At 51.9% G+C, this 24,025-nt stretch overlaps 1 protein-coding gene across 29 annotated transcripts in view; it reads left to right on the top strand.

Moving 5' to 3' along the window:
• TNS1 (tensin 1) overlaps positions 1–24,025 on the top strand; it is a 222,684-nt gene that overhangs the window by 153,919 nt on the left and 44,740 nt on the right. For all 29 annotated transcript variants that reach the window (XM_019717741.3, XM_074312991.2, XM_074312995.2 and 26 more), the window contains one exon: positions 22,345–23,931. In XM_019717741.3, coding sequence (XP_019573300.2) covers positions 22,345–23,931 — 1,587 coding nt within the window. The remainder of the gene's footprint in view (positions 1–22,344; positions 23,932–24,025) is intronic.

Genomic DNA, 24,025 nt, shown 5'->3' with positions numbered 1-24,025 from the left:
GAGACAGACAGACCTGGACTGGGAGACAGGATATTTAGATTCTGGGTGTCCGTGGTAACTCTTTTTCTTTAAATCTCCTTTATTTCCTGTAAAATGAGGGGATTGGAGTAGTGATTCTTTCCATTTCTTTGAGCTCAATTACTCTTTCTTTTTATAACTTGTGAGAAGCTAAGATGGACCTGCCGAGCTTCCCGCTCAGACCTTCCCAACTCATGAATGTGGAGTGGGAAGCAGCATAGCTCAGTAGTCATGTCACTCAGGAGCGGCTTGGTTCTGCAGGGTAACAAACAGCCCCAAATTCTCAGTGGCTTAACCCAGCAAAAGCATATTTCTTGCCTATACCGCCTTTCTAGTGTAGGTTGGCAGGGATCTCTGTGCATCTCAGCTACTCTAGGCTGGTGATGGCTTTATCTCATAGATGCTTCCATCATTGCTACAACAGTGGGTAGAGGACATTATGACTTGCATGCTGTTTCTGCCTGGATGTGACACACTTTCCTTCTGTTTACATGTCATTTTTCAAAACAAGTCTCACATCCATGCCTAACTTCAAAGGGGGCAGGAAAGTTGTACATGGAAAGTGGAAAGCTGAAATAATGTTGAACAGACTAATCTCTACTATAGGGAGTAAGACTGGGATTTAGAACCAGAAGATCTGGTTCCAAGCTCTGTTGTTTATAACTATGTTCCTTGGTTAAGTCACTTTGCCTCTATGAGGCCCAAATACTATATCTGTAAAGTCAGTACAACAATAACTTACTTATAGGATTGTTGTTAAGATTCAGTGAGGTGTAATGTATGTGAAATGTGAAAAGTAGAGTGCCTGGTGTGTACTCTGGTGGCAATAATTTGTGTCCATTATTATTGTTAAAGTACTGGAGGAGAGAAGGTAGAAATGTGATTTTGAATGTATACAGCCCCTCTCTTCTTAAGAAAAAGCTCACATTCCCCTAGATTCATTTATTCTCTGGGAACCATCTATAGATGGCTGTTCTGGGAGCCCCACTCTTAGGAGTCGGGAGACTTGCCTCTGGCGCCAATTTGCTGTGTGACCTTGGAAAAGTTACTTCCCTTCTCTGGTTCTCAGTTTCCTTATCAGTGAATCGAGGAGGATGGCTTCCAAAGGGTCTTCTAGCTCTAAAATCCTAACAATGACAATAATGATGACAAAGACAATGGCTAGTAGCTACTGTTGTGTAACTACTAGGCTGAACAAGCAGAACTTGTAGGATGTGATTATAAAGCCACTTTATTTTCTCTACCACTGCCCTTTAAATCTGTCCTCTGCTTCCTCTGCCCCTGAATCACATTAGGGTGAGTCCCTTGCCTTTTCTGGTCACTTTCAGGTAATAAAAGATCCTTTAGTCAGTAATAAATATACCCAGTACCTGTGACCTTGGTACTTTATCCAGGGTTAGGGCTTTCCCCTTGTCAGCTCCTACGGGGCTACCAGCTGTGTGTGTGTGTGTGTGTGTGTGTGTGTGTGTGTGTGCGCATGCCTGTGTGTTTCAGTAGGTTTTCTCTCTATTTTCCTGACTTACGGGAAGAGAGGAAATGAGGGACGGGATCAGAACATTCTTGCCTGTCTGGGATTATTGTGAGGTCGCACAGGTACACTCTGTGTAGAGACAGAGGCACAGATGATATGACTTCTGAGCTTTTTGCCAGTGGACGATTCTGGAGGCGTCGAATGCTGTTTCTCCCCTGCAGCACTTTTGTGAGTGTTTTGGAGACACTTCCTCCAACTGCCCATAAGTCTTTCCTCACTATTTCCTTCAAGTGGGTGATGGCAGCTGTCAGATGCTCGCGACCCTTCCTTGGCTCAAACCTCCCTTGCTCCCTCCAGCCTCCGCCTGCTGGAGTCCTTTCGGCCCTCCAGGTGGCCCTCTTGGACAGGATGTGAGGCAGCCACAGCCAGCTCTCTCTCCCCTTGGTCCACAGGAGCCCTTAAGCACTCTTAGCCTCAGCAAAGCCTGGGATTGAGGTGGCTGAGGCTGCCTGTCTGTTCCCTGGCCTGCCTCTCACCCTTCAGACTTTCAGGCCTGAGCCCAGCTCTATCTCTCATGTTCTCCGTGCTCTGGCGGATGCTCCCTGAGATGATGGGAAACCCCTCGCAGGTGATACTTGCAGCAAAACAACACTGTCCCCAAAATTCCTCTGAGACTCCCACTTGCTGACCCTGTTATTCCTTTGATATGGGTATATGTAGGGGTAGTTTACAGCCACGGAACAGTTTTCAGCCATCTCAAAATCAACAGCTAATATATAATACAATTATATTACATTGATATATTTAATACCACAACTTTACCTGTTTAAAGCGTGCAATTTGATGGGTTTTAGTGTATTTAGGGTTATACAATCATGACCATAAGCTCATTTTAGAATATTTTCATCCACCCCAAAAGAAACCTCATACCCATTAGCAGTCACTCCCCATTTCTGTCCCCAACCCACTGCAGCCCTAATCTGCTTTCCATAGATCTTCTATTATGGATATTTTATGTAAATGGAATTATATAGTATGTGGCTTTTTGTGGCCCTCCTTTCACTTAGTGTAATGTTTTCAGGGTTCCTCCCTGCTGTAGCATGTGTCAGTACTTCATTTTTATTGCTGAATAATATCCCATTTATGGCCATACCACATTTTGTTTATATCTACATCAGTTGATGAATAGTTGCATGGTGTCCGCTTTCGGGATGCTTAAAGAATGCTCCTATGAACAGGCATGTCCAACGTTTTGCATGGACTTATGTTTTCATTTTTTGTTGGGTAGATATCTTGGAGAAGAATTGCTGGGTCATATGGTAATTCTGTGTTTAATTATTTGACGAATTCCTTTTCCAAAGTGGCTGTACCATTTTACATTCCTCCCAGGCAATGTATGAGGATTGCAATTTCTCCACATCCTTACCAACACTTGTAATTTTCTTTTGGTATTCTAGCCATTCTAGTGGGTGTAAAGTGGTATTTGATTGTGATTTTGATTTGCATTTCCCTGAGAATTAATGATGTTGAAATCTTTGTTAAGTGGTCATTATATATCTTCTTTAGAGAAACGCCTGTTCACATCTTTTGCATTTTTTTAAATTGGGGTTTTTGTCTTTTTTTTTTTTGACTGAGTTATAAGTTCTTTATACATTCTGGAAATAGTCCCCTTATCAGATATGTGATTTGCAAATATTTTCTCCCATTCCGTGGGTTGTCTTTTCACTTTCTTGATGCCAGTCATCTCATTCTGCAAGCCCACTTTTGGAATGTGGCACTCATTGTCTTGGGGCCTGTGTCACACAGAGACCCGAATGCTTCCATATGAACATCTGGTTACAACCAGAGTTCTTACTTTGTAGGTGAGCAAACCGAGGCAATAACAGAGACGCTGGGGGCCTTGTCCAAGATAACATCCCGAGTAAGTAGTGGAGGCGAGACTCCCACATGCGGGCCAGGAGCTAGGTCAGGGATCCACACTGCTTCCTATGTTTCTAGATCTTCATCTCAGAGATTATGCATCTATCGCCTGAACTGCTTTAGGCTACTTGGTCTGACCTCTTTCCAGCCCTGGAACTTGTAGAAAACCTACCCCATCACACAAAAAGGGAGGCTGGTTTCAACTTCCTGGATGGCAGAGCAGCACAAAAGCCCAGGAGTTTTGCCTCCAGCTTCCTCAGCTATCTGCTCAGCCTGTGTCCCTTCATGTCCCCAGGGGCCAGACAGCCTGAGGGAGGGCAGCGGCACTGTAGACCCTTTGGATTGGGAGTGAGGCTTGGGAGAACACCCGTGCACCATGGTGAATGCCTGCCCTTGACATACATTCACAAGGTTGACAATTTTACCTTCTGAACTTTGGGGTAAGATGTGGGAGGAACCAGTAAGAGAGGGGAGCGCAAGACTGCAGATGAGCCCAAGTAATTCACTCAAAGGATCCTAGGATGCTGGAGTGACACAGCTTCCCCTTGTCTCTGAGCAGAGGGTGATTTTCTAAGCACGGTGCCGAGAGCCTGGAGTTCAGCGTCAAACTGATTTTTGTTGGGAAATCCTAACTTGGCTGTGGGAGAGAGGGCAGCCCTTCTGGTCTGTGACTTCAGGGTGGTGGGGAAAAGGGCAGGGAGGGAGAAATTCAAAGCGGCTACTAAAAGCTCTGTCCCTGTTCTATCACGTCATTTAGGACAGAGGGCTTAGGCTACAGCAGGAGTGTGAGTTAGCAACCTGATAGAACTTCCCGACTGTAAGAGGCTGGATCAACTGTGGCAAGGAGGTTGGCTCCTTGTCTTCTTGGCCCCGTGGGGCAGAGGTGTTGAGTAACAAGGGGAGAGGGGTCTCAGTGTGGATGGTCTACATAGAGATAGCGACAGAGGTGGGGATCGAATGTCTTCTTGAGGAGGATCTGGGTACCTCCTCCTCCTGCCAGAGGGGAGTCCTGTCCTGACCTCCTGGAACAATCAGAGTGCTGAGAATTCAAGTGCAAGGTCAGCCGGACCTTGTGGGTGAAGAAGATGACAGCAGTGACCCAGCATCTGCCCGCCACCTGCTTAGCACTGTTCCTCATCAGGCAGGGCGAGGTTTGTCCTGATGCCCTGGGACCCTTAGCTGGCCCTGCTCTGCGAGGCGGCTGGCAGGCTTGGGGAGTAGTGTCTGCCCATGGAACATTCAGTAAACCAATACCCTCCTGATTGAATGTGCCTTTGGTCCTCCGTAATCTCTGCCATCAGGTGGAGGTTGGAAGGCCGGAGCTACACTCAGAGCGGACGCAGAGCTCTTGGCCAGTGGCCCAAGTGGCACAGTCTGCCCTCTCCTCATGCTCAAATATCAAGCTCGAAACAGGGGAAGAGTAAAGCGCTCGCTCTTTCCCCCTCCAACACCCTCCCTCCTTCCTTTCCTGCCAGACCTGTAGACAAGTGCAAGTTAGCTGGACCCGGGAAGACCCCGAGATACCACCTCTAGCCATGTCCAAGAAAAGAAATTCAAGCCTCCATTCACCAAATATTTTTTCTTACCCAGTGAAATCTGCCTTTCACCCATCGTCCCCTCCCTCCTTCCATTCCTTTCTCTGTCTTTTCTTTACCCAAATACAGATCACCTACTAGGTGGCAGGCACAGTGCTAGTCCTGGTGCTATGGAAAGTCATGCCCTGGAGTTGTCTGCAGACAAGGGTGGGGGCGGGGGGGCGGCAAGATAGGGGAGCACAGCCTCCACTCCCATCCACAGCCAGATGGGGAAGGATCTCAGCCCAGGGTCAGGACTTCTCAGGAGAGGAGACGCTTCTGGGAATGGCCATGATCAGAGGTGGATGGCTTTGCAGAGGGGCTGCGTTTGTACTGGGCCTGGGAGGCAGATGACATTGAAGACGGCATTGTTTTTCAAATCAAAAAGTGGCGTAATAGCATTGCTCAAAGTCTAGAAAGTAGTGGGAAAGCAAAGCCATCAAATCTGACTGGTTCCCGTACATGACTGTTCTCCATGGACACGGGGCCCAGGAGGGGAGAATGAAGCAGGAGATTAAGGGAAAAGATGGCCACAAAATCCTGCAGTGGGATAGTCCAAGGAGCCCGGATTTGTTGCCCGATGGACGTGGCTGAGTGCTGGGCACACAGGGAGCACACGTGCACGGCCTGTTGCTTTCCCTCACCTCAGTCTGTGTGGACTCCACCCTGCCACTCAGCTCCGCAGCTCCAGGTGGGGCAGGGTGACACTGCTGCAGCTTTGGGGGGGGGGCAGAGGGTATGTGTGTGGGGGTGTTGCTTACAGCACCCAGCCATCAGTGCTGAGGGTTGTCTTTCTGGGTTATTCTGGATTATTCCTTGCGGACCTGGTCAGGCCCTAGGCACTCCTCCTGGCCTTGGAGTCTGTGCCCTGGCCCTGTTTCTCCCTCCAGGGCAGTTTCTCTGGACCTGGCTCCTAGGTGCTAGCTGAGGCTGCTTTGCTCTTTGGCAAAGTTTAGCCCCTTCACTGATTGTCCTTGCCTGGCTTTCAGGCCCCGCTCTGTATTAGCCTTCGAGAGGCAGCATCGTGTCCCTGGAGCCTATCTGTGTCTTGCCCACTTCTGCCTGCTAGCTGGTACACTTCTTTTTAGGTGGCAGAGCCCTTTCCTTTCGGTCCACTCTCCCAGGCCTTGCTTTCTGTCCACCGGACTGTTCTGGAGCCATTTATGGGAAGAGGTTTTAATGAATCTGGGATCTGGAGAATGATCGGTCCTTTTTCCTTTCATGTTTCTTCTCTGTCTATGTCCCCAGCTACTCTTGGATGACTCATCCCCCTATAAATCTCTTTCTATGCCCCTCTCCCTGCCGAGAGACCTTCTAAAATCCTTCCTGCGGCACTGAGCTCACGGACCTTCAGTAACAGGCCGCCTGTGTCTTAGAGTGACTTCAGAAGCAACAAAACTGACGTCCTGGGAGATGGTAGAGGCACCCCTGATTGAGCCTGGGCTTGGGACTCAGGCTGCCTTCAATGAAGCCCCAGCTCTTCCTCTTGCCTTCTGTTGACTTTGGGCAATCATTTAGGCTTTCTGCGTCTCAGTGTTCTCACCTGTAAAGTGGGGACAAGGATAGTACCTCTCCCACAGAGCTGAGACTTAAGTGAGGTAATCTGTGCGTGCTTAGCTCTGTGCCTCTTACATACTGTGTTTCCCCGAAAATAGGAAAAGAAGCCCTAGCATGATTTTTCAGGACGCTTATAATATAAAATAAGCCCTACTGCGTCTTTTGGAGCAAAAGTTAATATAAGACCCGGTCTTATTTTCAGGGAAATACGGTAGGGCTTATTTTGTATTACGAGCATCCTGAAAAATCATGCTAGTGCTTATTTTCTGGTTAGGTCTTACTTTCGGGAAAACACGGTAGTGAGTCATCAATTAATGTTAGCTATTACTGATGCCACTACCTGACCTTGGGTGGTACTTTATACAATGTTGCCTGAGTGTCAGGGTCAGTCAGTTCACCTTTTCACCATCCCAGTTGTTGGGCTGGACTTTGAACCCGGGACTCTGGCGCAAGTCCTTTTTTCTTCCTGTCACTTAGACCCAGGTGTATGTGTGACCCTTTTCCCTGGCGTCATCTGAGTGTCAGGCTCCTTTCCCATGAGCCACTCTCTCTGCCCAGAGTTGGGAGATTTGAGAGGACGTGTAGCTAGACAGGGGCAGAGCCAGGCCAGCTCCCAGCGTCTTGACTCCACAGGTCCTGCCTCCCTGGCTCCAGTCATTTGTGATGGCCGGGTTGTGGGACATGGTGACTTCTGGAGCAGCGGTAAAGTTGCTTCTTTCTCTTCCATGTGAGAAAACGTTTCAGAATGCAGGAGAGTAAGAATGACGTGATTATAGGTATAACCTTGAATCCGCTCTATTGAAGAAGAAGAAAAAGGAAAAAAACACATCATCTGTGCTCTTTGGTACATGGACTGTCCTCAGTAATAGTCACTCATTTATTTAACAAATATTGACTGAGTGCCTACTGTGTGCCAGTCACTAATCTAGCGGCTGAGGATGTAACAGTGAACAAAGCAAAGATCCTTGCTATTATCATGGTTCTGTTCTAGTGGAAGTAAGCAGACAACATTTAAAAAAAAAAGATATAATAAGTAAATGAAAGCATGTTAGAAGGTGACAAATATTCTGGGGAAAAAATAGCAGAATAAGGATGATTCAGAGTGGGGCGGGGTGTCGAGTGCTGAGCTGACATTTTAAAAAAATGTTGGTCAGCCTAGGCTTTACTGAGGAGGGAACATGTGAGCAAAGCATTGAAGGAGGTGAGGGAGTCAGGCAAGCAATATCTGAGGCAGAGCATCCGAGGCAGAGGGAATAGCAGTGCGAAAGTACTGCGGCAGGAGCCCACCTGAGATGTTTGGGAAGCAGCAAAGGGGCCAGCGTGACTTTCATGGAGGTTGTAATAGGAGATGAGGTCCGAGGTAATGGGGACCAGATCACTTACGTTCTGGTCGTGATTGTAAGGATTTGGCTTGTACCCTGGGCTTTTTCATCTAATGGCATATTATGTAACTGTATTTAAATAACACGAACGTTTAGGTTGTTTCCAGTCTTTGCTGTTTTCAAAAATGCTGCACCAAATAGCCCTGTACATGCAACATTTTCATTTGGGCAAGTCTGTCTGTAGAACGATTTCTGTAAGTGGAGTTGCTAGTGGAAGAATATATGTGTGTATAATTTCGATAGTGCCAAATTGGCCTCCATGAGGGTTGTATTAGTGGACCCTGCAAGACAGCAATTTGGTTTGGGACCAGGAGGAAAATGTACCTTCCCCTTCTATACACACCCTGCAGAAGTGACATGCTGCTGTTAGGTATCCATCAGTTCCTTTACTCCTCGTGACTCCTGTGAGCTGAGTATTCTAGCTCCTATTTCTCAGGGGAGGAAACAGGTACAGAGGTGAAGGAACCTACCAATGTCTGCACAGCCAGGTAGATGCAGAGCTTGGATGCTGTGCCACCATTTGTGGCCATGGCCTCACAAGGGCAGGAGTCTGAGGAGCCCTGCCCCCTGCCCCCCTGCCCCCTGCCCCCCTGCCCCCTGCCCCATGCTACTGGGCATGTAGACCTGGAAGCCTGGAGTTTAAGTTCCCTGAGAATGAGGGGCTGAGTTACACTGGAAAGCCCACCTGCTTAGCGCTTCCCATTGCTGTGCCTGCATCCTGGAGACCCTGGCAAACCAGTGGCAGGGTGGGAAGAGGCCAGCCTGAGGGGCCCGGGTCCACATTGGCCCAGCTGGCCAGACCTGGCGTCCCCTTCTGTCCCCTCCCATCACCTGCCCCAGTGGTGAGACCTGGGAGGCTGTGATCTAGCTCATTCTGCCCTGGGTGGGGAGCTCTCCGCCGTCTGCTGGGTCAGCTTGCTCCAGGGATTGGGTTTCGGTATTTCACTGATGAAAACAAATCAGGCTCATTATTGCCCTGCACGGCTCTCGGAACCTCTGCAGCCTGGCATTGTATTTCTAGACTTCCTGTAAGTCACCGTTTCTGTCCTAGGGCCCACCCCCCCACAGGGCTCTGTGGCTGCTGCAGAAATAGCCTCAGGCATGTTTGGAGCCTGGAGCCGCCGAGGCAGGACCAAGCAGGAGAGGAGAAATGGGCCCGCAGAGTTCAGGGCGTCTGGGATCCAGACGGTGCCTGGTCGAACATCTTCTCTGAGTTGGATCCCTGGGCATCGAGCTGGCCAGGAAGTCAGGGGTCATCCGGTGGCACTCTCCCATTGCACAGAGGAGTAAACTGAGGTCCATCCAAGGTCACTCCTTAGTACTCTGGCCTCTTGACACCCAGTCTACTGCTGTCGCTGCCAGACGACTCTTTCTCTAGGTCTATTCACTGTGCTGTGGCAGGTTAGGGATGTGTAAGCAGCGTTGGAGAGAGTGGGTTTCAGCCGCAGCAGGAGGGGTGCAGTCTTACGTCCTGAACTGTCTCACCTTTGAGGACTATGAGAAAGGGGAACTAGTGGCTCTACAGGATTTTCTTGAGGTTGAGGAAGCTCCTTCTACCCCACACATCAGTCTAGATGAGGGAAGTGACCATGGTACATGGACGTGGAAGAACAAGGTGCTTCTAGAGGCTCTGACAAGGCAGGTTCTGTGTGCAAAGGGGACTCAGGTGTCTGGCCCCAAACTCCTTTTTTCCTGCCCCTCCCTTTGTCTGCCCCTTCCAAGCATGATTTGCACCCACAAGACTCCCCTGCAGGGACATGGGGTGCCCCAGTTGGCAGACCTGCTGGGCTACTCTCTGACCCCCCGGCGGTTTGTTCTGGTCACAGGCAGGGGCTTCCGTGTTCTGGGAAGTGGCTGCAGAGCTGTGGGTAGGTGGAGGCCAGGAGTTCTGACTGCCTTTCTCATCCCTGACCCAATCTTTACATCTTCGCAGCAAGTCAATGTCCTGGTGCTTGTTGGAGACATTTGCCTTCTGTTACTTTGATTGCTTTAAAAAACTGTTAGTAGCAAAGTGTTCTTTGATGTTTGTTCTCTTTCTCCAGGGGCGGTGAGATCAGATTTTGATATGAAAGCTCAAAGCTTCTCAGATCTTTCCTTCTTCCTTCCTGCCTCCTTTTCCCCCTCCCCCAGTCCCGCACCAACACCCTCACACCCCGTCAATATGCTGCTTGAGAACCTTCAAGAACCAGGCAGCCACTCTTCATGTGACACAAGGGTAGAAAGAAGCCTGGGGGTGGTGCCCTAGCTCCTGTCTCCTGTCCAGCACTGCACCCCATGGTGTAGCTTCTGTGGGTCAGGAGAGTCACTTCCAGCTTGTCCCTCTGCAGTAGGGACTTCCTACTCAGGCCCACCCTGCTCACATGCGTGAGCTTGCACACGGTTGCCTAGGAGACCCCCATGGAGATGCTTCCATGAACCTCCTTGTACTCATGTGCACGGATGGACCCACTTGGGGAAGGAAGCAGAGACCCACCCACATCTCCCATCCACACTGACACGTCTGCCCACTCACGCATAGAACCACACAGAGCGCTCTGTGTACACCCACCCTTATGCAGAGAACCACATGTGACCTCCACCCCAGGACACCCCTCCTAGCAGTGATGGGAGCTGTCATTATAAAGCTACGTGGCCAGTTTGGTAACCAGTACTTCTGTGTGGTACTTAATGGGCCTGTTTGGGGTTAAGAATGGGGATTGATCCTAAGTGCAGAGATGGGTTCACTGTGTGAATTGTGAGCCAGTTCTGAAGCAGTTCCCTGTGAGTTTCCAGAAATGCCATGAGTCCTGGAAGTATCATTGAGATACATGCACGCAATTCCCAGGGGACCACTGTGATGGGGAACAGCACTCACTAGAATAGCGGTTTTTGGGCCAGTTGTTCCAAACCAGCATTGGGATTTTTATCATCACTCTCCACTGCCTTCTTCCTGTCTGACCCTCTAGACCAGGGGTGTCAAAACTGCGGCCCGCAATCTATTGTTAATTGGCCCGCAATCTATTGTTAATTGGCCCACAGCAAATTCCAAAAATATGTTTAGTTTACTTAAATAAACCAGGTGAGGCAATACGTACTTCACCTTGAGTGAATGGCCCAGCTGTTTGTGTATTTTGCCGCATAAGGCCCTTGGTAAAAAACGTTGAAAAAAGTTTAGACAGCCCTGCTCTAGACTCTTACCCTTTGCTCCTCCATCTCCTTTGTTCCTCCTTCCTCCATGGGAAGTAGAAAGAACTTGAGTTTCAGATCAGGCTGCCAACGTGATCTTGAGCAAGCCGCAACTTTTAAGCCTCAGTCTCTTTATCAAGAAGATGGGCACGATGATACCTACCATGAAAGGCCTTTGTGGAAGCAAATGAGAGAACGTGCATTAAAGTGCAGACACATAGTTAACCTGCCTTCCCCATTCTGGTTACTCTCTCCTTCTTCCTGGCTCCCCAAGCCAACTCGGGCTCCTTCCCCATTCTCCCTCCATCCTTCCCAAGTGAGGACGGCTAAAGATGGTATCCATGCCCCAGGAGGCAATAAGAGTGGGGAGAGGCAAGAGGGAGGTGAGTGGATATACCCCCAAACCTTGTGTCACATGGATATCTGCCTGGGAGCTGACAGCTCCCTTCCTGAGGAATCCTCTAGCACTCCGGCTCCTGTCCTACCTTCAGGAAACACACTTCTGAGCTGGGCCGTGTCCACTGCCTTCTGGAGGGAGTGCGGAGACCCTGGAAGGCTGGGGCCATGTGAGCCGTGCCCAGCACCTGCCCTGCCCCTACAGCTCTGAGTTCCTGGTCTGCCTTCTTCCCTTTCCACTGGGCTGGGAGGAAGGGAGAAGATCCTGTGGACATTTCCATCCTCCACACAGTCCCGCACCCCACCTGAGTTCCGCCCTCTCCCATCTGACAACCTTGACACTCTGGATACCCGGGCCTTTCTCCTCCTCGTGTTTCTGCTTAGAATGATTGAATAGATGATAGGAATGGTTTGTCCCAGCTGTGTTCCTACACAGCCTGCACTTGGAAAGTTGGAAGTCCTCCTGTCCCCAGTTTGAAGCCTGAGGCATGGAACCCCTTTCTCTGCTGCCCATTCTTACGGTTTCTGTGAAGTTTTTGACACTGGGTGGGGGCCTCTGCATCTCATCAGTGAAGATGCAGTTAAGATAGTGCAGGAGCCAGCCTCTAGGGCACTGGGTACCATTTTTGTTCTTCCTTTTATTTTCCTTCTTTATTTCCCAAAAGAAGCATCTAGAGAGTGGTGCTGGCAGTGTGAAAGGGGCCCGGGGCTCAGCTGGACACCAGGGTGGGGTGGCTTCAGAAGCAGGGTGGGATTGTATACTGACTGGGGCCTTGACAAAGACAGACCAGGCACTGAAGGCTCCCCGCTGGCCTGGCTGCAAACCCCAGGCCCTTTCCTACCAACTCAGGGTGTTAGGATGGGACATTCAATTGATGCGCAAATAAGTCACCAACAACATTGCAAATAAAAGTTGGGATTTGGTGTCCTGTTATCAGCTAGGAACTGACTTCTGGCCCTTTTCAGGGCACACCAGTATCCTGGGGGACTTTGGGTAGCTTGTGTGGGTTTTGGCTGAGTGGACTGCTTTAGACCTGGGTGATTGGGGGTGAAGGCAAACATCGCTGGCACTCTGAAAGTTCTTCTCTCTGTCATTTATGGTTTTCAGATGGGACCAAACTAAATACCAATAGCCGGTCAATCGGAGGTGTCTCAGGTGGCCTGGAAGATCAATATGCTGGGCCAGAAGCCCACTGGCCCTTCCCAAAGTCAGGCCTCAAAAACTGTCCAAGTTGTTGGGCCAGAATCCAAAGCTTTGTACTGAGAATCTCGTTTTAGGGCGCCTGTCCCTCTCCCCGAGGCCTTCCTGAGTGACACCCCAGCCTCTCTGTTTAGGCCTCATGGCCACCACCTCTGGGAAGTAAAGGGCCATGTGGGGTTCCCCCTGCCCCCAAGGCCAGCCTTTTATAAGCCAAGGAAGTGTCCTGGCTCCTAGACTCTGCCCTGTGGAGGGGGAGGAGGGGGAGAGAGAGGGAAAAAAGAGATTTCCACCTTATTGTTCAGCAGCTGGAAAATTGTTGTCATCTGTTCTGCCTTTCATTTGCTGAGAATGGAAAAAAATGTGGAAAAATTTGGGGAAATAAATCTCAATACCCTCCTAGGATCTCTCGCCCTTTCCTCTCTCTCCCTTGCATCCCTGCTGTTTTGCTCCCAAGTTCTCTCTTCTCTTCTGGGTACTGGAGCCTCCATGGATTTGGGACTGGGGCTGAGCTGGGGCCGGTTTGGGGTTGTTCTGGGACTGGGACTTTTCTGAGGCTGTGCTGGGCTGGGGCAGTTACTGGGCTCGGATTGAGCTGGGGCTGTAACTGAACTAGGGCGCAGGCTAGAAGTGGGCTGGGGCTGGGGCTGGAGCTGGGGCTGGGGCTGGAGCTGGGGCTGCAACTTGGCTGGGGCTGGAGCTGGAGCTGGGCTGGGGCTGGAGCTGGAACTGGGCTGGGGCTGGAGCTAGGCTGGGGCTGGGGCTGGGCTGAGGCTGGAGCTGGGGCAGGGGCTGGGGCTGGGGCTGGAACTGGGCTGTGGCTGGGGCTGCAACTAGGCTGAGGCTGGAGTTGGAGCTGGGCTGGAGCTGGGCTGGGGCTGGAACTGGGCTGGGGCTGGAGCTGGAACTGGGGCTGGGGCTGGGGCTGGAGCTGGAACTGGGCTGGGGCTGGAACTGGGCTGGGGCTGGGCTGGGGCTGGAACTGGGCTGGGACTGGGGCTGGGGCTGCAACTGGGCTGGGGCTGGAGCTGGAGCTGGGGCTGGGGCTGGGGCTGGAGCTGGAGCTGGGGCTGGAGCTGAGCCGGCCGATTCGCACTCGTACTCGTGTGGAGGGCTTGGGAAGCCACTGTGATGTCATTCAAGAGTTGCATAGCTACAGGATGATAAGTGAAGCCCTGGGGACCCAGCTGGCTGAAATTACAGACAGAGTTTTATCCCACTGGCTTCCTACAAGCCAGAGTGAGGCAGAGTGGGGGGGGGGGGGCGGGGGAGAGGAGGAGAGAGGAGAGGAGAGCGAGGGAGTGGTATGTGTACATGGGCAGGCGGGCGGCCCTTGCTCCTCCCACCCCTGACAGCCCAGTGAGCCCAAGTAGGACACAGACAGCACTGGGAGCTGCAGCCATGTAGGAATGATTTGAAACTTGAGGCACAAGGAGCAGAGATCAAATCAGAGTGGTTCTTTCCCCTCCCATTTCTCCCTGTCTGTCCAGAGGGTAAGTGTCTGCGGGGCAGCTGTCTCTTGCCTGTGTGTGTCCTTGTGTGGCTGTCTGTTGGGTCTAGGGAGAGCGTGGTGGAGGCTTCTGTGTCCTGGATTGCCGTGGACCGGGAAAGGGCTTGCTGCTGTGCCGGGCTGTGGCCACAGGCACTGCCTGTGGAGGTGGACGCAGCGGACATAGCTGCTTCCTGCCAGGACTTGCTGCCCTGGGACATGTAAGCGCTGCCAACTCAGGTCTGAGGGGTGACTGAGTTGGTGGGGGGCAGTGTGTCTGAGTTAGCCTCATTATTTTGGGGTAATGGTTCATGATGGATGAGAATGGGGTGGGCAGAGGGAACGTGGTGGAGGCAAGGACACCCCTGTAACATTCCTAGCGGGACGTTTATTCAGGACGTTCCCCCGCCAACTTCTGTGGTTTGAGCTTTGTGGCACCCCCTGTACTGACCATTCCCCCGCCAGCCTCCTGTGGGCTCCCAATCATGGCTTTCTCCCAACTTTGGCGCGGCTCTTGGCGGCTCTGCCATCCCCTGGCCAGGGATTTCTGAGTGTCCAGGCGGGTGCCCTGGCCTGGCAGAGAAGGACTTCAGTTGTTGTGGGCTCAGAGCTATTTTTACTGTCCTGAGTGTCTGTGATATCTGGTGCCCGGACAGGCCGAGGCGGGGAGTGGGAGTGTCAGCCTCTGGTTGGAGTGCCCGGCATGGGAGCTGACGGCCAGGAGGCTGGCCCTGCAAGGTCGTGGGCTGTCGGGTGACTTGGGCAGGTCACTCACCCTCCAGGCCCTGGTCCCTTGGGTCTGAAATAAAGGTCCCGCTCTCTGGAGAAATTCAAAGAAGATGGTATCTGTGTAAAGTATTGTGGGTCCTTCCTGAGCAGGGCCTGGGACACATCCATCATCATTGCTTGGCTGAAGTCCTGTATATTATATTGTGAGGTTTGCAGCCGTGGTTGGAGAGTCCCCCTCTCCCAGACTCCTCCAGTGACCTTCACCTTGAAGAGGGGAGAGCACTGAACTTGGAGGCAGGAAGATGAGTCTTTGCACCTCTGTGCTGGGTCACCTTGGTTGGGAGGCCCCTTATCTTCACTGTCCTCCTGTAATATGAGGGGTAGGCAGTGGATGAACTGACCCCTTAAGATACTTCAGCTTTAAAAATCCCATGGCTTTTAAAATACTCTTGGCTCAGCTGACTTCCCGGGCCCTCTCAGATCTTAGTTCTGTTGCCCAGAGGGCCCGGAGGTGCCAGTGGGAGGGGTTCTGTTTTCCATTTCCATTTCAGTGGTGCTGGCTTGCTCCATCTGCAAGGCCCACAGGCTGAAATTCAGACTGCGTTCCATTTGGACATTGGTCCTCGTGCCTCCCTCTTTGTTTCTTGGTCTTGGCAGAATGATAGAGGTAGCCAGCGGTAGGACACTTGCCGCTTACCCTCCCTAGGCCCACCGAGGCAGGGTTGTGGGTGACACTGGCGATGTCACTTCTACAGGGGACAGAGCCACCTGTGAAAAGATTGAGAGTAGCCCTGAGAAAAATCTTGTTCTGTCCACGCTCTGAAAACACAGTGGGTTCCCTCTGAGTGCTGTTCAACAGGAAGAAAGACAGGTGTGTTTGCCAAGCCTGGGCTCATCTGTCCCTGCCCACAGGGCCCGAGGCCCATACTGGTCAGTGTGGCATTGGTGGGCACTTCCCATTGTGAACCAAGTGCCTTGGGCTGCACCTGTCTCCTGCCCTCTTTGCCCCTCAGAGGCCATGACTCCTCTGTGTGGTTCCCTTTCAGAGACTTGGGACTTCTCTTCCACCCGTAATTCTGGTAATCTTCAGAGCCTCTCAGGAAGCCCATTCCCATTTAAAGAAGTTCTAAAACTCTCTGCAAGCTGCAGGAACAAAGGGTTGCCTCAGTCCCTGCATGGCTGTGGGTTGGGAGGTCCGCATGGGTGGAGACCAGGACTGTCACAGATTGGGCCACAGGAGGTCCCTGCCGCCATTGCCAGGGTGTCTCAGGAGAAGCCCAGGTCATGCTTGAGTCATGGGGCTGAGGTTCCCCATAGCTGTCTCTAGCTTTACTCCCCCTTCACACCACACCTCCCCTGGGCTGGTTAAAACCCAGTGGGTTGCTCTGGGCTGGGCCCCTTCTCAGGCTCTTCCAGCTGGAAGGTTTTCCTTTCTGTTCTCCCATTTCTCTTGGATGGATCCTGACATTCTTCTGAAGTCCTGGGTGACAGAGAGGGATTCTCCAGAAGAAGCATTATTAGATGTGTACATCTTAATTTAAGGACTTTGAGGTGTCCGTCAACCCCCTGAAATTATGTGCAAAATTTGTGTTTGTGTATTTTTTAAAGGAAATTAATCTAGGCTTTCATCAGCTATCTCAAGGGGTCCTTGGCCTATAAGAGAGTTAAAGTCCACTGGAGTGGCGTGTGGCTGGGGAATCTGTAGGGACTGCCATGGGGTAGGCTCTGGCTCAGCCAGTTTATAGGGACTTTCACTGTGCCCAGTCCGTGCTACTAACTCTGTAAAATACCCTTCTCCATGATATTTTGGCTGCAGTGCATCTCTTTTCTCTTCCCTTTGGGAGAAGCTTGTGGTCCACCTTGAACCTCTGATTTTTCACTTCTCTGGGTGGCAATAGAAGAAGAATATCTCAGTAGCTGACAAGACACTATGAAACTTTCTGGGCTATTTAATGTAATGCAAGAAGCATTTATGGAACACCTAATGTGGGCCAGGCACTGCGCTCTGTAGGGTCATTCTGTATAGCCAGGCTGGTTATGCATTGAACTCCAAGGGGCACTATTCACTTAGACCACATTGTAAATGGAACCATCTGGGCACTGGGGGGGGGGGGGGGAGAGAAACACAGACCTTTGCTCAAGGAGCACTTAGCTTAGTGGGGAAGAGAAACAGGGACTGTCCAGGGGGTGATCAGACATCTACATCTACAAGGGGCAGTGGGGACGCGGAAGAGGTTTATCGGTCTGGAGGATTGTAGGAAAGGGGTTAGGCCAAGGGAGTCCTCCCAGAGAAGTTCAAAGTGAGCCTGAAGGAAGAGGAAGAAGTTTGGTAGGGAGATTAGGGGTTCTGGGGGCAGGGTGAGAAAGGGCCTTTCAGGAGAGGGAACAGCATGTGTGAGGCACAGATTAGGAAAGAGCATACAAATAGTAAGAGTAGAATGTGTGTGTGTGTGTGGGTTATTTGGCGTATTAAGGATAGTGAAGGTGTAGCGTCAAAAGGCAGGCAGGGGCCAGATGATAAAAGGTCTGGAGTGCCCAGCAGGAGGGTATGAGGCTTTACTCTGGGTGATGAGAGCTGTTGAAATGGAGAGAGGAGGATGTTCCAGGCTTAGCTCAAGGTACTTCACTCCTGAATCCTATATCCTATCACTCAGCAAATCTGCAAGTATGCATTCGAATCTCTGTGTGTCCAGGCTCTGCGTGGTTAAGCGGTTGATGCAAGCTGAGTTGGCCATTAAGATGGAGACCATCCTTCTGAGTAATGGGTGTGTCTGGCTTAGGGGTGAGGAAGGAGGGAGCGCCTCCTCTCTGTCTCCTCTCTAGAAGCACACCCCTGTGGCCTCTCTGGTAACCAGCCCCGTCCTCTGCCTCCCATGTTGCCTCTCACCAGCCCCAGCTCTAGCCCCAGCCTGGCTCCCTCCATTGTTGGGGGAGAGTCTGTGGTGAAAGGATTAGCATGTCCAAAACTTGCTCTCTTGGCTGCCTCTTGGCCAAGACTCAGTGCTTGTCAAAGTTCACCTACCTCGCAGACACCCATGGCCTTTGATGCCCTATTCCCACATTTAAGGAGTTGGATTCCCTCCTGCCCTGCCGGGGCCTCTGTCTGCCTCCAAACTGCCTGTTGCAGTGGGCACGGTGCCTCTTCCTATTGGCACTGAATTGATTTTCCTCCACGATGATTGGTCATCACTGCTCTGGGTAATGTATTTTAATGAATTGTTATTCTGCTGGACGTGGACTCAAAGGACTTTTTAATCATGAAGGGCCCCATCCTGCAAACCTTAATAAATCAGTCACTGTTCAAAACAGGCCTGCTGTTGGGACTGGGAGGGGTCTCTCCTCGTTGCCTCATCGCCAAAGGAGACTTCTTTCTTGCAGTCAACCAAATTGTACCATTATTCTTCATGGCGGGGCTGTCTGTCCTGACCTCTAAATTAAATGAAATCATCACACTTGACGTTATAAACAGAAGTGGGGGTCCTTAACCTCAGAGCTCAACATGCTGGCCATCTGGATCAGGGTTGTCAAGGTGTTACCCTCCTAGGTACGCGCCAGAACACAGAGAGTTAGTTAAGGTACTGATTCTTGGCCTCACCCCAGACCTATGAGTGAAAATCTTTGGACATAGGACCCCAGAATCTACATTTTTAACAATCCCCAGAGGAGATGCTTATGACCATCAAAATTAGAAAACAACTGCCCTAAACAGAAATTATCTTAGCATCCCATGTTTCTTTCTTTTTTTTTTTTTTTTTTTTTTTCAAGTGTGTGGGCTGGACGCAGCTTTCCTTTCCTGCATCCTGGTCTGTGCTGTGAAGCCTGGGGACCAGGTCCGCCTCCAAGTCAGCTGGGGATTTTCCTCAGAGCTTTCCAAAAGCATGACTCGCACATCTGGATTAGGGCCCCTTGGTGCAATCAAACTCAGTGTCAAGGGTGGAGTCCAGGGCTTGGAGCAGCTGCTGGGAAGAGCGAGGAGACATATGCAGACAAAGCAAGTGGGGTCTTGAAGAGACCGTGGGCTTCTCAACTTCCTTAGAGAAGGGGGCAGGGAGACAGCCCATGAGACAGGACGTCCAGGCCGGCCCAGGCTTGGGACCTGGGAGCTCGCCACCCTGGCCTCTCTGTAACTTGTGTTTCCCCTGCAGTTTATCCTTCTATTCCAATGTCATCCATGCCAGTACCCACAGCCCCAAACAGGCAGGTTCCTCCGTCTACCCGCCGCCCCCTCTCCCACTGGGTGTCCAGCTCCATCTCACCTGAGATGGTTTTACCTGAACTGGCCATCCCCTGGAGGCTGCTGGGACTTCGGGATGGATCTAGTGGTGGCCCAGGGTTCAAGAGTCCTCACCCCCTCTGAGCCCCCCTCTTCCTTCTGCACTCTATCTCACTCTTTCTTGCTCTACCGGCCTCTCTCTTTTGTCCTTCCTGCTTTAATAGATTGAAACAGACCTTGTGTTCCGGCTTTTTGTGGTCCCGGTAAATAGCTCTTAATGTGGCTGTGGTAGATGGGGAGAAGGAATGTGCACCGGTGTGGGGGCAGCAGGTAGGGGGAGGGAATAACGGGGGGGGGACTTAACAGAGGGGGTCACTTACCTTCAACTCTGAGAGGAGGAGCAGGGGTAGTGCCCCGCAGGTTCTGGCAATTTGCTGGGGTTTCAGCAGAACCCTCAGGCAGGCTGCATAGACCTGGGATGGGCCTGGGTGTCCTCTTTCTCCCCTTGATATGCCAAGGAAGCCAAGCAGTGAAGGTTGCAGAACAGCCTGGAGCATGTGGCCGGCACTGGGCGGTCAGGAGCAGCTGGGTTCTTCTTTTGAGGACAGAAATAGAATTTCCATTTGTATTGAGCAAACAGGATTTAATTACACAATTTACACTTCTTCGATTTTCTTACTAATCCTTCGTGGCCTGGCAGTTACCATTCCTGCTGTTGCTGCTAACTGTTGCCCATGCGGGGTTAAATTACACTGCAGAACCAGTTTAATATTGACGTTTTTAAAATCAATGAAGGGCTAGGATATCAGGTGGTGGGGATCAGTGTGAATTCTCCCTCCTGGCCTTGGGGATGCTTTCTTAGCTCTTTTGCCAAAAGCTTTTCTTTTATGAACCCAAGTGAGGTGCCAGAGTGGGTGCTTTCTCCCAGAAGGAGAGCGTACTCTCAGATTTACACCCAGTGCTTCTCATCGCCTTCTGTGTAAGTGTAAATGGGGGGCTGTAGGACACTGCACCCTTTGCTTGCTGCTCTCCCCACTTCCCAGGCCATATGAGCATGGACTTGGGAGATTAGGGGTGCAGGGTATGGAGGAGATCCCCGGCCTGGGAGGAACTCTGGCATCTCGTGATGTGGGCTGCCGAGTGGGGCCAGGACCCGGGAATGGGCCTGCTTTCTCCAGGGCCAGCAGCTTTCCAGGCACGGTAAGAAGGAAAGACAGCTCTTCAGACTCCCACTAACTGGTGTGAGGGACCCATCTCCTGAGAACCCTCCTCAGAAATCTGAGTGGATGAGAGGCTCCCGTCCTTAATACTTTTTCCCCCTGGAAACAGTCAGCTGGTGTCTCTTCTCTTTTGTGTCCCAACGCATCTAGTTCTTTGGAGGGACAGGTGTGAGGGGCAGGCTTTGTCATCTGCCAATGTCGACCCTTTAGGGATGCTCATAGGTGAGTGGGGAGAGGCAGCTATGCCTGCAGCTGCCTCTTAGCAGCCTTCAGGGGTCCTGACGTAAGGCGCAGGCTATTGGAGATTCAGGCCTATCTCAGCCAAAGCACCTTTCCCGTTCAGACCAGCCCCATTTCTGAGAACTCGGCCACTGTGGCAAAATTCTGGCCCAATGTCACTTAGGTTCTGCCGCTGGCTGAGGTCCCAAAGCCCGAGGGAAAACTGGGGGCAGAGAGATGGTTCTGGAGAGTTAAGCGAATGGGCAGAGCCCCCGGGGTATGAGTGGGTGGACGATGTGCCCTGTCGGGCATCTCTCCTCGCGCTGGCTCGATGGTGATGTCATTTGGTTGGCCTGTGGTTTGTGTGTGTGTGTGTGCCCAGCAGGATGTTCCTGTTTTGTGGTTGTCTGATCACTTGTTTTTGGCCGTGGGCTTCTGTATGAGTGTTTATTTTTAGAGGCTGCCACTTCTGGCCTGAGGGCTGATCCTTAGGCCTCGTAGGAGCTTGTATTTTCTGAAATGTTTGTGGCTTTAAATTTTAAGTATTTATTTTGGGACATTGCTGCCTTTTATGTGTTCATTCCATTGTGTGTGTATGTGTGTGAGCTATTAGAGTCAGCATAGAATAATAACAATTGTGTGCTCTTTGAAGTTCTGATTGAGTAGTTCCGATTTTAAATTAGTTTTGATTTTAATCTAGTTTTAATTAAGTCTTAAATTAGTTCTGATTTAAAACCCCAGCTTAACCAAGTGCTATGTATCGGCAAATAAATGGTTTCACCTCTCAGAACTTCAGGTTTTCCATCTTTACAATAGGCATAATACTCCCTAACTCAGGATTAGAAATAATATATGTGTAAAGTGCATAGCAAAGGGTTTGGTGCATAATAGGTGCTCGCTGCATGTTAACTATTATATTATTATTATTATTGTATTAACATATTCATATCCACACTTTCTGACTGGGGACACCTATCTGGTGTACCCCAAGAGTGCACCAGGACGTTTGATTTGGGTGAATTCTGGGTGTTTGATTTGGGGGATTACTGATTGGCATGTGTATTTCTGGACTTCTTTATGTCAAGATTTGTGTGTGTGTGTGTGTGTGTGTGTGTGTGTGTGTGTGAGTTGGGCTAGGGGCTGGGCTGCTGACTGTACAGGGTGTGAAATCACTGAGTTCCTCTGGGTGGGGAAGTTCTTCGTTCCTGAGTCAGCCCTTTGGCCTCAAGCCACCCAGCACTCACTTTTTCCTTTCAGAGAAAGTATTGCTCACGCGGCCCTCAGAGCTGTCTGTAGATAAAATGACACAGGGCACACCTGTCCCTGATGTAAACCTCTGCTTTTTGTTCTTGATCTCTAATAAGCTTCCCCCGGCCCCTGAACCCCCTTTCCAAAGTTCCCATGGGCTCCAGCATTCAGAGCAAAAGTGTGTCCCGTTTGACATGGGCCCTGCTGGCTTTGCTGAACCCCATCTTGGCCCAGCACTCGTAGGACCTAGTGAAATGTCAGAGGCAGGCTTTGGACTGGAACATCTTGGCCCCCAGGACCTCCTGCCCAATCTTAGGCTCTGTTGCCTGGCTCTGAAGCTGGGTGTTGGGATGGGTTCTGCCCAAAAGCCTGGGGTAGGGGGTCCTTTAGTCTTTTTGCCTTTCTGCCACCTCAGCTCTATCTCAGGGTGCTGAGAGGAGGTTTTAGGATCCAGGGAATGGAAGCTCTTACTCCTTCCCTCAGGAAAATAAAATGTGTCCCTGTTTCCCACTGACATCTGCTGTCTGTTGCTCTCTCCCTTGCAGAGGTTGTGGGACATACCCAGGGGCCACTGGACGGGAGCCTGTATGCCAAGGTGAAGAAGAAGGACTCCCTGCATGGCAGCACTGGGGCCGTCAGTGCCACGCGTCCTGCCCTGTCGGCCACCCCCAACCATGTGGAACACACCCTCTCTGTGAGCAGCGACTCGGGCAACTCCACAGCCTCCACCAAGACAGACAAGACCGATGAGCCTGCCCCTGGGCCCGCCAGTGCGCCTGCTGCCCTGAGTCCTGAGGAGAAGCGGGAGCTGGACCGCCTGCTCAGTGGCTTCGGCTTAGAGCGAGAGAAGCCAGGAGTCATGTACCACACCCAGCATCTCCGGTCCCGCCCAGCAGGGGGCGCTGCTGCACCCTCCTCGGGCCGCCATGTTGTCCCAGCCCAGGTTCACGTCAACGGCAGTGCCTTGGCATCGGAGCGGGAGACAGACATCCTGGACGATGAGCTGCCCAACCAGGACGGGCACAGTGTGGGCAGCATGGGCACGCTGTCCTCCCTGGACGGGATCACCAACACCAGTGAGGGCGGCTACCCGGAGGCCCTGTCTCCACTGACCAATGGTCTGGACAAGCCCTACCCTGTGGAACCTATGGTCAATGGCGGGGGCTACCCTTACGCGTCTGCCAGCCGGGCAGTGCCTGCCCACGCTGGCCACACAGCCCCCATGCGGCCCTCCTGCTCCGCACAGGAAGCTTTAGCTGGCTACCCGAGGGAGGGCCCCCACACAGCCTGGCCACAGCCAGTGACCGCCTCCCACTATGGCCATGACCCCAGCAGTATGTTCCGCTCTCAGTCCTTTCCGGAAACCGAGCCCCAGTTGCCCCCAGCTCCAGCCCGTGGGGGAAGCAGCCGGGAGGCTGTGCAGAGGGGCCTCAATTCCTGGCAGCAGCAACAGCAGCAGCAGCAACAGCAGCAGCCTTGCCCTCCTCCTCGCCAGCAGGAAAGAGCCCACTTGGAGGGTCTCGGGCTCAGCAGGCCTAGTCCCCAGCCGTTGGCAGAGACCCCCCTGCCTGGCCTCCCTGAGTTCCCAAGGGCAGCCTCCCAGCAGGAGATCGAGCAGTCCATCGAAACGCTCAACATGCTGATGCTGGATTTGGAGCCTGCTGCGGCCGCCACCCCTCTGCACAAATCCCAGAGTGTCCCAGGGGCCTGGCCAGGGGCCTCCCCACTCTCCTCCCAGCCCCTCTCCGGCTCGTCCTTCCAGTCCCATCCACTGACCCAGTCCCGATCTGGCTACATCCCCAGGGGGCATTCCTTGGGAACCCCTGAGGCAGCCCCACGGGCCCGCCTGGAGTCTGTCCCTCCTGGCAGGCCTTACTCACCTTATGATTATCAGCTGTGTCTGGCTGGGCCCAACCAGAGTTACCATCCAAAGAGCCCAGCCTCCTCTTCTTCCTCTCCCGCCTTCCTTCCAACCCCCCACAGCCCTCCAGGGCCTCAGCAGCCCCCAGCCTCTCTCCCTGGTCTCACTGCTCAGCCTCAGCTCCCACCAAAGGAGGTGACTTCAGATCCATCCCGAACTCCAGAGGAGGAGCCCTTGAACCTGGAAGGCTTGGTGGCCCACCGGGTAGCAGGTAAGAACCTCAGGGACCATCAGTGCTGGATATCCCCTCCCTCAGCATCTTCCCTCTTTGTTCTTGGTTGGTTTTGATGGAGGGAGGTGTAGGC

The sequence above is a fragment of the Rhinolophus sinicus genome, chromosome 17 (assembly GCF_057876585.1).
Source record: "Rhinolophus sinicus isolate RSI-liver-muscle chromosome 17, RSI-T2T, whole genome shotgun sequence".
Classification (NCBI taxonomy): domain Eukaryota; kingdom Metazoa; phylum Chordata; class Mammalia; order Chiroptera; family Rhinolophidae; genus Rhinolophus; species Rhinolophus sinicus.
The sequence above is the reverse complement of the archived record's forward strand: the minus strand, read 5'-3'. Positions and strand labels throughout refer to the sequence as shown.